General features: G+C 48.9%; 1 protein-coding gene across 1 annotated transcript; it reads right to left on the reverse strand.

Moving 5' to 3' along the window:
• Positions 1 to 3,261: 3,261 nt before the first annotated feature.
• LOC117841452 (NAC domain-containing protein 79) lies at positions 3,262 to 6,165 on the reverse strand. The gene is made up of 3 exons (XM_034721828.2): positions 5,117 to 6,165; positions 4,156 to 4,427; positions 3,262 to 4,010 (listed from the first exon to the last, which is right to left on the reverse strand). Exons 1-3 carry the CDS (start codon positions 5,289 to 5,291, stop codon positions 3,588 to 3,590), a joined length of 870 nt encoding a protein of 289 aa, XP_034577719.1. The 5' UTR covers positions 5,292 to 6,165; the 3' UTR covers positions 3,262 to 3,587.
• Positions 6,166 to 13,324: the final 7,159 nt, after the last annotated feature.

Genomic DNA, 13,324 nt, shown 5'->3' on the forward strand with positions numbered 1-13,324 from the left:
GTCGGTGTTTTTGTAAGTAACATGACACCAACCAGCAAGGGAATGTTGGCAGGTTCGTCACAGGAGACATTTTGCAATGCACTATCCAATCAGATCCAGGTTAGTTGCTTCGGGCCGGGACAAGCCCTCTTGCATGGTTACCTAACTATCTCCAAGCTATTAGAAAAAAAAAAAGGCACACTTGCTCTGTATACAATTAAGCATGGTTGAGTAAAGCATAACACGTAGTGTGGTTTGATTAATTAGCACTTCATTAGCTAACTAGCTAGCATGTGTACATAATTAATCTCGGTCTATATTGCAAGCATTACTTTACCATATCTGATGGATTAAGTTAGGTGGGTAATAAGGCAAATAAATATATACAGTGGGTATGTATGTAAGTACGTCATCCCTTATTGATGTACACTTTTAATTTACATTATTCTCGTGGAAGAGTTTTGACTTATGTAGGTTTATGGAAGTACTATACGGTGCAACTGGCTAAACAAAAATAAAATACGAGGGTCAAATTGAAAAAGTCTTTTAACTTAAGGGGCTTCCGTATGGACTTCTCTATATATTCTCCTCTCTAAGTACATTTTCTTTTAGTCACATACATACAGCTAAGGTCGCTTTTACTTGTCTCATCAGAGATCTATCCATGAAAGACACCGCCAAATTAATGATCATGAAGTATCAACCGATCATCTAGACAAGTTAGAACACAAAACAATCTGCATAGAAATATCGATCTGACCTTCAGGTTTTAAGTTAGAAGACAAGATTACAAATAAGAATAGAAATTCAGATTTAATACAGAGAAAACCATTGCAGGGAAATTAAAGGAAGAAAAATGCAAAGAAAAAAGAGTTTACAGGATATTGTACAAGCAAAATGCACGCATGTTGCAATAATCATACAAATGGATACATAATTAATAACAGAATGACTAGTCCACATCATGAAAGGTTTTGTTGGCCCTATATGCTTATTAATTACTCGAAACAATAATCCTCCCAATCACAATTTCCAAAGAATTTCAGGGATTACAACATCACATGAAAATGGAACTGTACCGTGCATGTATATATGCATCCGTCACACAGCAAATTACAGTTGTTCCCTCTCTGATTATGGGCAGGGAGATGAGTCACATTTGATTGTTCCAGTTTGCTAAATATGTGTGATCAATCAGCATCCGAATTCGATATGATCAATCAGTGGAGACAACAACAGTGGAGCCAACGTCAGGACCAGTCTCTGATGGTGAGCAAACGTAAAGCTGCACGATATGCCCGAAGATCCCATAGAGATTGAGTGTCAATTGATATCCAAGAAGCAAAAGAGAGAGAGAGAAAAAAAATGTGCATAACAGTGGTCCTATAATACGACCGAAATTAAAGGAGATGGAAGCAGTGTGGAGGAGACAAAAGGTGCTTTGATTGATCCATGAAATGGGAGCGCGAGCGATCGAGGAGGGGAACGCATGGTCCTTCTCTTCTTCTATGACCATGTTGCACTCCATCTTCTAGGCCCTAGCTAGCGAGCATCATCTCCATTGTATTGCAGTCAGGTTACTGCAAGCAATGAGATAATGGTAATCCAGCTGGGGTGTGAAAATGTGATGTGATGACTGATACATGCGTGCTGGTAACAGGTACAGTACTTCTAGCTAATTGGTTTCAACGCGCCCTGTCAGTTCTCTCAAAAGCTGAATGCAATGCATGCTAAGCGTAAGGATTATTCGGAGAAATGGTAACACAAGCTATAACGCTAGGGCTAAACACTGCACGCTACGCTGGGCCGGCCAAGATTTGACTGCTTTTCTAGAAGAAGTAAAGTAAAGGCGCGTCACTGTAGAACTTTTGCCTGAACACCAGTTAACAATATAATTAATGTCGATATGATCTGGACTTCAGAAATCAGAACCCAGCTGCACTAGTCGATCGACGAATTAGTGGTCTAATTGTGCTAGCTAGATCTGCATGGATCGACCGGTCAGGGTTTCAGAAAGAGTGGCCATGGATCTTGCGGTGTAGGGCCGGCCCGGGCCGGCCGGAGGAGGAAAAGGTAGATGACAAGAGGAGCAACGGAACGAGGAGCAAGCGTTGTGGGGGCTGGGCGGCGCCTGGTGGGCGTGTTCAGCGTAAGGGACGGCGACACAGCTGAGATGGCCATGCAGCAGTAGGAGGAGCTAGCAGACACCGGAGATGCAGGAGGCACATGCATATGCAGGGCTCTCCTTTTCCCCTCTTGGGTTAACCAGACCGCCCAGACCTGCTATCTGATCTGTCCTCTCTTGGTCTCTCTTCCTGGTAGTGAATAGCTATGATGCTATCACTGGCCATGCACTGCTGGCTTTGATGCAGCATCGATCGCCACCGAGCACGAGCGATGGAATGTTTCGAGAATGGACATGCAAAGGCCCTCCCACAGTTTCACCCACTGTCGCTTAACCCAGATTAGCGCGAAATTGGGCAGTTGGCACTTGGCAGGATCACTGCATGTGTACAGGCAGCAGGTTTCTCAGCCAAATGCATGGAGTATTATATGTGTAGTAGAGCAGTAGAGGCCTGTGGCATTAATTGCAACTAGAATACTGCCATGGATGATGGATTTGACCTAGTCATATACTACTATGCCCTCATGCTTAATCAGTACATGCATGCATGCCAGCATGCGTACTCGTGGAAGGAATGTTTGTGCTCTGGATATGCACCACACATTCTTCTCGAGGCCTCAATAATTAGGTTCATTAATGAATAAGCATACTGTAAAATGACTGCAACAAGACGAGGGGTTGTTACTTTCTTTTTTCCTTTGGCAGATACTAGCATTTCAACATATTTAACGTAGCTATCCCTGCTTCCTCTGTCACTGAGATTTTTTTACGCATGTTGATGACACAAGTCTTTCATTCACGCATGTATATGTATATGCATGCGTGCAAAACATAAAAGTGCTGTTTGGTATTGACAAGATAGTTACGTCTGTAAACATCATCATCGGTGTCTCGAACTGTCCAAGCATGCAAGCTAGCTTGCCATTTATCTGTTCACATATCACTACCGCGTATATCACAAATACGAAGTCATTTAGAACATCAACACAAGAATTATAATACAGAACCCTGCCTAGCATTTTCTATATATGATGTCTAATAAGTAAGTACTTTTCATGATGAATCTATACTACTAACTTCAATCTTACATTTATCTAATTTTCAAGATCAAGGTTGTTGAAAAAGTTTGATTGACAAGAATTTGAAACAACTCCAACTGCGATGCTAAGAATGGTATATATAATTACACATAATAACAACAAAAGGGTTCCAAACTTCAGCTCCATCCCCGGCCAACAATACAATAAACCGATCCACAAATATGTACACGAATCAGAGAACTCCAACCACAGCCTAGTCATCAACCCAAACGCAACGAACAGCACTCCTAATCCCGTAGATTAACTACACGCTACGCGTGCATTACATGCGCAACCGATCGAATCTGCACAAAGATGACGAGAACGAATAAGATCAGATGAAGCTGGTCATTAGCGCACACACTGCAGGGAGCAGCTAGCTAGCTTGCAGCACCGATATGATATCACATCTGCATCAGGCTGTTGTAGTTGTAGTTGTAGTGCTCGTCCAATCCTAGGTCCATCAGCACCCCGCTGCCGCATTGATCGCCGGCGGCGCCGCCGTCTCTCGACCCCGCCGCCGCCGCAAGGACGTTGCTGCCGCCGTCGTGGGGCTGGCCGTGCAAGTCGAATATGCTGCTGTGCTGATGATGCAGCAGGGCCATGGCGGGGAAGTCGTTGAGGGAGCCGGCCCCGGCGCCCCCGCCGTGGTGGTCTGAAGACGGCGGTGGCAGATGGTAGTGGCCGCTGCCGAGGGCGGGGAACGGAGGCGAGTAGCCCGGATGATCAGCGCCGTGAGGCATGGCGACGTCTCGCTCGTTGTCCATGGCGTAATCCATCGCGTCGGCCTTCTTCTTGTAGAAAACTCTGCACAGAACCCAATCCTCCTGCATGCACGTACACGCATACAAACATGTGTAAAGAAAAAGAATCTAAAGAATCAACATGCGGAACATAGATCATCAAACTAATTGATGAACATAGATCAAAGTGGCTTTGAGTAGTATGCATATGCAAGTATGCACACCTTACCTTGGGTGGGGTGTGGGGATTCTCCATGCGGAACTCGTGCATGACCCAGCTGGTCTTGATGCCGTTGGGGGCGCGGCCGCGGTAGAAGACGAGGGTCTTGCGCATGCCGACGACGGCGCGGCCGGCGGCCTTGGGGTTGCGGATGACGCGGTCCTTGCCGGTGGCCTTCCAGTAGCCGGACTTGGTGGCGCGGTTGGTGCGAAGCCCCGTCGCGTACTTGCGGTCGCGGAAGCTGAAGAAGTACCACTCGTTCGTGCTCAGTTTCGCAACGTCTGGTGGCGGCGCAGGAGCGCACATATATGAACACGAGCATCCATCATCAGTAACAGAGAACTTCAAATCATCATGCAATCAGTAGTAGAGTACTACTAATTGGGTTCGTTAGAAACAGTCAGGAATGATGGAAATTCTGTAATTTTGAGATGCAAATCATACTAGCTAGCCAGGAAAAGGGGGAATTGAAAGGGGAAATAAAACCAATGTCCAAATGCTGGTACGAAACAGATGCAGCTGTTTCTTTCTTCTCTTTTCCTCAAACAAATTATCACATGATTATTTTGGTGTTGAATATCAATTTATCCCCAAATTGCACGCACCAAAATGTAGTACTAGTATTAGTATGCTGGATTATTGATGTCAAAAAAATATGAAACTTGTATTAGAAGCAACACTTACTGTTAGGATCAAATTAAGGTGCTCTTGATCAGATCATATTTGTGAATTAATATGATACGCGACACACAGCAGCTCAATTAGCAAGAACGAAACAAACATAACTGGACCAATAGAACGTGGTTGCGTGCCTAATTACCCATTCATGACACGGAGTTGAGGGCTAATCAATCAAGCGAGCTAATTAACCAGCCCAAGAGATACTAGCAGTAAGGTAGCTTGCTAGAGAGAGGGACAAGCTAAATTAGTTAATTAACTGGGAGGGTATAGTAGGGCAATTGGTACGTACCAGGAAGCTCCCATGGCTCGTGGGTGTGTAGATCCACCTCCACCATGGCCCCGCCGGCGCCGGCGAGCCGCTCGTTGGCCACCTTGCCGTGCAGGTAGTGGCACACCAGCTCCTCGTCGCTGGGGTAGAACCTGAACCCCGGCGGGAGCGTCAGCTCGATGTCCCTCAGGCCCATGGCTCTACCTTCTTCTGCCAGTAGCTATATCAGTCGATGGATAGATCCCTAGCTAGCTATATATCTATCTATAGATGGATCTTCGATTCTCCTGCTAGCTTGTCTATATCTTCACTGTGATCTGATCTGTATGAACACAATCCAATTTGCCTATCTGAAGCTGGCTATATGTCTGGACATGTGAGGAGAAGAGGAGGGAGAGAGAGGGAAGAAGGAGATCGATGAGGAGTGGTAAGAATCAGCAGCTGCAACAACACACATCTACACACTATGTTGCTGTAGCTGGACCTTGTGTGACCTCTGGCTGGTAGGAATGGAGTATATATAGCTTGGTGCTGGGATTATTTAATCATATATGCAGGGGAAGGAAGGAGGAGGAAGAAGAAGCGTAGGGGAGCAAGCAACATAGTGTGGTACTGGTCTAGTACTACAGGGCCCGGGCCGGGCCGTGGTAGAGGACGGACGGAGAGGGGAGGGAGGGCGTGAACCGAGCTATCAATAGCTTGGTAGCTTTGTTTGAAAAAAAAAAAAGCTTGGTAGCTATGGCTAGCTCGGCCAGGGCTACCCGTCGGTGTGATCGATCGTGGGTGCAGCTGCCGCTTACGAGAAGCCGGCCGATGATGGCGAGAGCTACGGCTCGATCTATAGCTAGCTACTGGCAGGGGAGCGCGGGCACTGTTGGCCCTTGATTTCCCTGTCGCCGCCGCCGCCGCGCGCGGGGGCGGGGAAGAGGGGGAGGGAGGAGGAGGACGCGTGCGAGGCCTGTCGCATTCGACGAGGCTTTTCCTATCCCCGCCGATGCTTACGCCGCACGAAGGAAGGAAGGAAGAGGTGGAGGGGGCTAGCTAGAGAAGAAGGGAAGGGAGGGGAGGAGGTGACCCAGGATCACAAGAAACTTGTTGGCTGGCTGGAGAAACTTAACCAGCAGCCCCCACCCCCCTGCCCCCCCCCCCCCCCCCCCCCCCCCCCCCGGCCCACTTGATGCGCACATGATCTATGCAACAGCAACATATGTGGCACTGTCAAAAGAGACACATTTGGCAAGCAGGTTTACTGATCCTCCTCCCCTCTCAATCCCTCATCATGCATGTGTTTAACTCTTGGGATATCATCAGAGCTGATGCTAATTAAGCTAGCTAGAGGTTAAATTTGCTTACAAGTAAGTGATGTGCTTGTACACACACCATTTGCGCTGCTAAATAAATGGGATCCAATTATGGTAATTGTGCAATCCATCAGAAATATCAAGATGCGGTTGGGGTTGCTTATTTGGGGAGCAGTTATTGGATGGTGGTTAATTACTATGGCTAGAAGTGTAACTTAAGCAAGGCATCTTCTGTAGATATTGCTGACTAATCAAAGGTGCAGCAGTGAGGTCCAGCTGCTGGTCACTGTCGTTTCTACTAGCTTATTTGGATAATAATTCATCTATGATCCTCTCCACATATGCAAACTCTTGTTCCCTTTCAAAACAACATTATGTACTCCTGTTCTTTTCAAGTCTGACTGAATATGCAACATCTACTGATTATACTGCGATCGATTTTGGACACATGTTCAAACAGACAATGAAATGTATAGGAAAAGAGAAGAAAAAGGAAAGGATCGGGTCGAGGAGAAATTAAATTTTCTTTCTACACACTCAAAAGAGTATGGAGGGATGGATGGAATTAAGAGCGCGCCGCATGTCCAAAGGAACCAAGATGATGCATGCTGTCACCAGCAACAATAATGATTCAGCTCGTCGAGATATCCTCTTTGGCTCTTGCTCCATACGATGAAGCTAGCTGCAGATAACGATCTGTCCGGGGCGTGTTCATCACCCAGTTGGATTAACTGCATGCGAAAGTGCAATCAATGCATCGGGTGCAGTACAGATTAAAGGTGAGGGGATTCCAATTAAAGGCAACTGTGCGGCATGTAGTACCTTCATTAGGGCACTCGCGCAGTTGCAGGTAGCTGTCCCAGAACAGTGGAGCCCGACATATCCGTCAGAATAAAAGGAGGGGCGATCAGGTACGGTACGTGTATGCGTGATCAGTGTATATCATAGTACGCCATGGGTACATTGATGCATAACATAAGCATGGTGTTGTGTGTGTATGCGGTTGTTGGCGAGCTTCACGTCGTCCCTAGACTGGTTTCAGTACTCAATTCCGGCCATCTGTAGTGCGCAACTGCAGAGAAATATCCAATTCCAGGCCGGGAGAGGAGAAGAATTCAGTTGAAGCCGCTACCTGCTGCAAGTTGGTGTACATATATGCACATGTACATGTAGGACGACCTTCCAAGTACAAATCAGGTTGGAGTATCGGAATTAAGAAGGAAAGGGTCGGTGATGCAAGTTGGTAGGGTACTGCATTAGGATATCAAAATCTGCAGAATAAACATCTATATCCTGTTCAAGTTACAGTTATGAATAATCGCCGGTAGCAGTTTAAACCAGATTCAGGGTCAAGCTATAGGAATAATGGTGGGAGTGCAGTTTCATGGCAGTTGAGATAACTAACTCAGATAGGCGGGTGACGTCATGCAACCGCCGGAACAAGGCAGGAAAGGGATTAAAAAGGGGATGATCATTGGATCAAAGGAACAAACGTCGGAATTAATCATGCTGAGGAATATATAAACCAACCATTAACGCCGCATAAGCTAGGAATTGGAGCATTGATTGATGGGCTGACATTTACATATATCATAGATTTTTTGGTGTGTTGCTGAATCCTGATCCTGCCGCCAACTCTGGAAGCTAATAAGGTGTCCAATCCCAATCACTCCAGACAGCGACGCCTCTCTCTCGCTGCCTGATCTCTCGCTGGGAGAGGGTCGCAAGCAATCGCAAGCCCATTAACGGGAGCTGTCAGGTCCATAAGGCACATTGCATCAATCTCACGATTCGAAAGCTCGGAAAAGATTAACCCCGGGGAACACGGATTCCGACGTCTCCGGCCATTAATGGTCGATGGATGGCTTGGCGGACCAAGTTTTTTTTTTTTGCCCCATGATGTGTCTGTTCTGAAATCTCTTGACGTCTCTCTTTGTCCAAAAAGGTAGGGGAGAAAGAGGAAAAGAAATAAGAAAGTTACACATCGTAGGATTACTAGATAAATCCTCCCTCTGAGTTCCGACTGAAAACTTCAGGATTCTGATAATGCAAACAAGAATGAAATGTTCAGCATGCACGCATGACATAAATAAACTATTCCTAGCTACCAGCAGGGGTCGCCAAAAACAAACATCTCCCATAAAGAAAGGTGTGTGGTTGAGGAAGGAGAATCTGTTCCACGCAGAGTCTCCATGGCCATGCTGCAGCCTGCAGCTGCATGTGTGTGTTCCATCACCAAAGAATAGTCATGGGGGCCATCAACTGCACGAGAGAAATATACATCTGATCTGAATATCTGATGAAGTGGTTATATTTCAAGTGGAGAAAGGCGCAGGCCTCTCTCTATGAACAGTGTAACATCCTTGCAGGTAGTACTTGCGATCGAATGCATGTTCTGACCGTTGCCCATGATCCAAGGTGTCAGGTCGCCAGAAGAATATGCTGCATGCTTGTTCTACATGCATGGTCACCTCACACTCAGCATGGATCAGGCTAGGCAGGCTGTCCAAAAGTTGGCAGATTTCTTGCCATGTTTGGGTGCCGGAAACCAAATAAACCTAGCTTGTGACATCCAGGCATCGATCAAGCCATGGATGCATGTTGTGATTTATTCCAAGAACGACAGGGTAAGGAGCTTGGTGATGGGCATTTAGTGGATCATCCGAGTGTAATAAATACGATTAGACGATCAATAATTAATCGGGCTTCTTAAATGGAACTAGTTCTGATCCCTTTCATGCAAAAGAATGCAGCTGGAGACGCAATCATCATGGGGCGATGACATTTTGCGCTCCTAATGAATCCCAGAGGGAGATTTTTTTTTTCTCCTGTTGTTTTTAGGAAGAGTGACGGCTCCACACTCCATTTCCTCCACCGGTGCCTTCCTACTACGCAGACCCTATACAGCGCCTTTTCCAATCCTAAGAAAGCGACTGAAACCAAAAGCGCACCAAAAAAAAAAAATTCTCGCTCGCCTGTATCCTCCCCTTTTCGCTAGTACATGTAATGTGATCCGTATAGTATGAACATTCCATCAGAGCATTGACTTGACTGATCATAAAACGATGTTAGAAATATACAACCGAACAGAATAAGACAGTAGTGTTTGTTACCGGCCGTAAAAAAAAATGCATCCAGCATTCCAGCTATAGGACCTAGGAGCTCTGCATGTGTCTGTGCATGCCGTCAGCCCTTAATCTGGGCCCTGCTTATCTCTGCTTAGCTTTTAACTGTAACATTGCCATCTGTGCATTATTTATATTATCTTCACTCTGATTTGAGATTGAATTTTTTTGCAGAGAGGAAGCTACTGTGTGCATAGATCCAATGCTGTATCGTACAGAGACAGTGACAGTGGTCTCGAGTTGATCAAGCTAGCAATCTGTCTACTAACATCCCTACAAGACCACCACTTCATCAAGCTCTAGCTCTAGTACGAAAGAGAAGTGATGCGCGCGTCAGCCATGCATTTGTATCTATAGGCCTATAGCAAAGCATAATTCCTTATTTGCCGAGTGATCGACGTACGAGTAGCGGGGGTATCCGTTCCCCAATACAGAAATCTAATGGCCATATAGCTCGTGCATGGACACAGCACTACTAGCCCCCCAAGGGTCACGGTCATTTTCAGCCGATCAGCAGCCTGGTGCCCGATTAAAGACGGCCACTGCGACATCACGGCCACTGTTTGGTTATGCTTGGGCTCACAAGTTTTGGCTAGATTATCACATGGAAACAAAAGCAAGCTCTGTCATGGCGTGCTGGAAAAGGATGGGATGTGATGGGATCGGAGTAGTTTATGTACACCAATGCTTCTATGTACATCATCTTCGATCATCTAGCTAGTAGGTGATGGATGAACAAGCCGGGGCCGGGGGATCCGATATCGGAGGTATTGGCAGCGAGCTAGCCGGGGCTGCACGCATGGATGGAGAGGTCCTCGTGCGTGGCGGCGTGCCGCTGGCGCGCGGTGACGTGGGAGGCCGCCGTGGCAGCCGTGTAGCAGCGGCAATGATTGATGGGCTCGTCGTCGACCCCGCCGGGCGGCGTCAGCGTATATTCCCCCGGGCGACAGCGACCCCCGCTCGCCGCGCGCGCGCGCAGCTAGCTCATCCATCTATCCCGGCGTGGCGGCCGCGCCCTGCGCTGGCGGGCGGCCGGGGGCTTGGGCTGGGGTGGAGGTGGCTTGGCGGGGTGGGAAAACGGTTGCCTGCAAGTAAGCTCCGGTGGCTTGGCGGGCCGGACACTGACCTGACGACCTGACCTGACCCCGGCCGTATCGTACGCGTACGCCATACGTGCGCGGGGAGGAGCTACGTGGCCGCCGCGTACGAGCCTGAATTCTTGGACTCGCGCTTGCTTCCCTTTGGTATATCCCCTCGTGTGAGCTGAGCTGATGAGGCTATGCCGCTAGCTCCGGACCAAACATGCGTGCCACGTAGTAGTATACGCCGGCCACGGGCGGAGGATCCCATCCCATCCACCACCGGCCGCTTGAAAAACCGCGCGCTCCGCCGTCGAGACGCGACAAAAAGCCTCGCCTAGCTCCGTCGCCATCGATCAGTCTCCAGCCGCGCCGCCGTATACTACAAACTACCATTCACTTGTCTCGCGCTCCGGGTACCCGGGCCCTCGTCGTTTCAGCACCCGGCCGGCCTGCCGCGCATGGTCATCAGCTACAGCCCACAAGAACTAGCTAGAGGTGTAGCTCGCACCAGCAAAGCCGGTGCGCCGCGTGCGGTCAATATTGGCAGCAACGCTGTTGCTAACCGGAACAAGATACGCGCTGCTAGCCTGCTACTGCTACCATTACTGCGACGAAATGTCACACGGAGGAAGATGTGATCGATCGGTGCAGGGTGATGCAGTGCACGGACAGGGCGTACCGCCAAGCAGCGGAGATCTAGGAGACTGGAACTGGATCCGGGTTCGATCCCGAGGGCAGGGCAGGTCCCTGTCCCTGCTTTTCGCACCCCCCTGGCTGTATTCAATGCGGCCTTGCTTTTAAGGAACTCCTATAAACTGACACAGCCTCGACGCGGAACGCCGGGGAAAGGAAACCAAACGAGGCGACGCGACGCCACGGACAGAGACGCCAACTGCCCAGCCCCGCAGCCGGGTGAAGGAAATCAATGGCCGGACGGCGACGGCGACGGCGGCGCCGCGCGCGCTCGTCTCCCGCCGGACGCTTCCGACCCCAGCCAAGGCCGCTGTCCGGGATCCGAGACCGGCCGCGCGCGGCGCCTCATTCCCATCAAGGCGCGGGGACAGGGACGCGCACGGGCACGGCCATCAGATCACCATCCACTTGGCGACGCCTCCATCGGCTAGCGGTGGCTGCATTATGCTAATAATACACAATAACACAACCCAGGAGCAAGACGAACACTCCATCCATCGATCACAGATTCACAGGACGGCCGGCCGGCCGGCCGGAAGGGCTAACAAGAGCTAGCGGCTGGCCTGCGAGATCACGCTAGATTTGCAGGAAAGATACCACCAGGACAGCGTTCCGGTTCACGGGCCGGAGTTCAGGAAAGATGCTGCCACCCAACGCTGTCCCTCGCTCGCGTAGATGCGGCCAATGCGGCGCTGGTGATGGGAACGGAGGAATCAGGCAGCTCACTCATCGACCACTGCCGCTGCCCGGCGCTGCAGCCTCTGTTCATCGCACGGGAATATAATGTGAGCAGGGTGGGGGCAGCTAAGAACTCGGTTCCTTCCATTCGGGTCACAGGAACAACGGTGGTTCAACTAACCTTCAAAATAATTCTGACAGCAACTCGGATCGACCAAACACCGAGGGAGCCTGGATTGAAGAGACGACGGCTGGTCCAGCGACAGCTACTCGATTGATCCGGCCTTCAAATCAGAATCACCACCGATCATGCTGGTCACGCACTCATCCCCGCCTCAAGAACTAGAGTTCATAACAAGTTGGGAATTCTACAGATTCTTGTAACCTCCTCTGCATAAGCTAACTAACAACCCATAATCACATATCGGCACGTAAAATTCCACGTTACGTCTCCGGCATTTCACTCCAGATCAAATGTCTGTCCTTCTATGTGGCCAGGCCACCGGTAGAGAAGGTAGAGATAAGAGGAAAGAAACAAGGGGAAGCCCCAATGCTTGCACAAAGTCCATCTCAGGAAACAGTGGAGTGCTCACTTCACTTCCAGATCGGGAGGCACAATTGTCCACTTCCTGATGGGTGGGGTGCTACAGCACAATCAGTAGCGAGCTTCAGGGACGAGCACAGAAAGAAAAGGCTGTCCATTTCTCCAGACAGGATATCTAGCACAATATACTGTTGCAGGTAGCTAAAAGGGGCGTGCAGGTGAGAAATGAGCTAGCTCTGGGAAGAAACAAGAAATAGACCAAGGGGAATGTAGCTGAGAGGACCCTGCCCCCACTGTTTTCTGAAAGTTCCTGAAACTTGCAGCCTGAAGTGGATGGCACTTGGGCACCCCACTTTGAGAGGTGCAAATCTGTGGTGCGAATATATCGGCTGTGCTTGCAAGCAAATGCCTAAGAATGCCATGATCGGGCAAAAGATTCTGCTCCATAGAGGAATGAGGGATGGGGATATCTACGCCTCAGTGGGACGCACCTAGGAAGCACGAAATGAATTGAGATTACTTACCTGGGCAAAAGTTTCTGCCTTGCCAGCAGAATTGTTGCTCGTCATCAGCATCCGGCCAAGCTAATCATGCAAAGGAAGATCATGCAAGTAGTTGCCTAAAACCGGATGGTCTTTATCGCATCTAGTGCTTGTTCACTTCTGCTATGTCCAGATCAAGAAGCCCATAAATGACGAAATGGCTGGTTTTGATGCAAGTTCTGTCGACCAGAAGAATAAGAGGTCATTAGTACTCTGAATCGAATCACATAAATGTACTGACGGCTAAAATTAGGGCGCTGTCCA

Source organism: Setaria viridis, chromosome 1, assembly GCF_005286985.2.
Source record: "Setaria viridis chromosome 1, Setaria_viridis_v4.0, whole genome shotgun sequence".
NCBI classification, from domain to species: Eukaryota; Viridiplantae; Streptophyta; class Magnoliopsida; order Poales; family Poaceae; genus Setaria; species Setaria viridis.

Bases quoted from the DNA above. Each gene is read 5' to 3' on its own strand.
- LOC117841452 (XM_034721828.2), bottom strand. From the start codon at position 5,291: ATGGGCCTGAGGGACATCGAGCTGACGCTCCCGCCGGGGTTCAGGTTC. The intron at 4,428-5,116 runs GTACGTACCAAT...CGCCGCCACCAG, and splicing joins CGAGCCATGGGAGCTTCCTG to ACGTTGCGAAACTGAGCACG. The intron at 4,011-4,155 runs GTAAGGTGTGCA...ACGTGCATGCAG, and splicing joins ATCCCCACACCCCACCCAAG to GAGGATTGGGTTCTGTGCAG.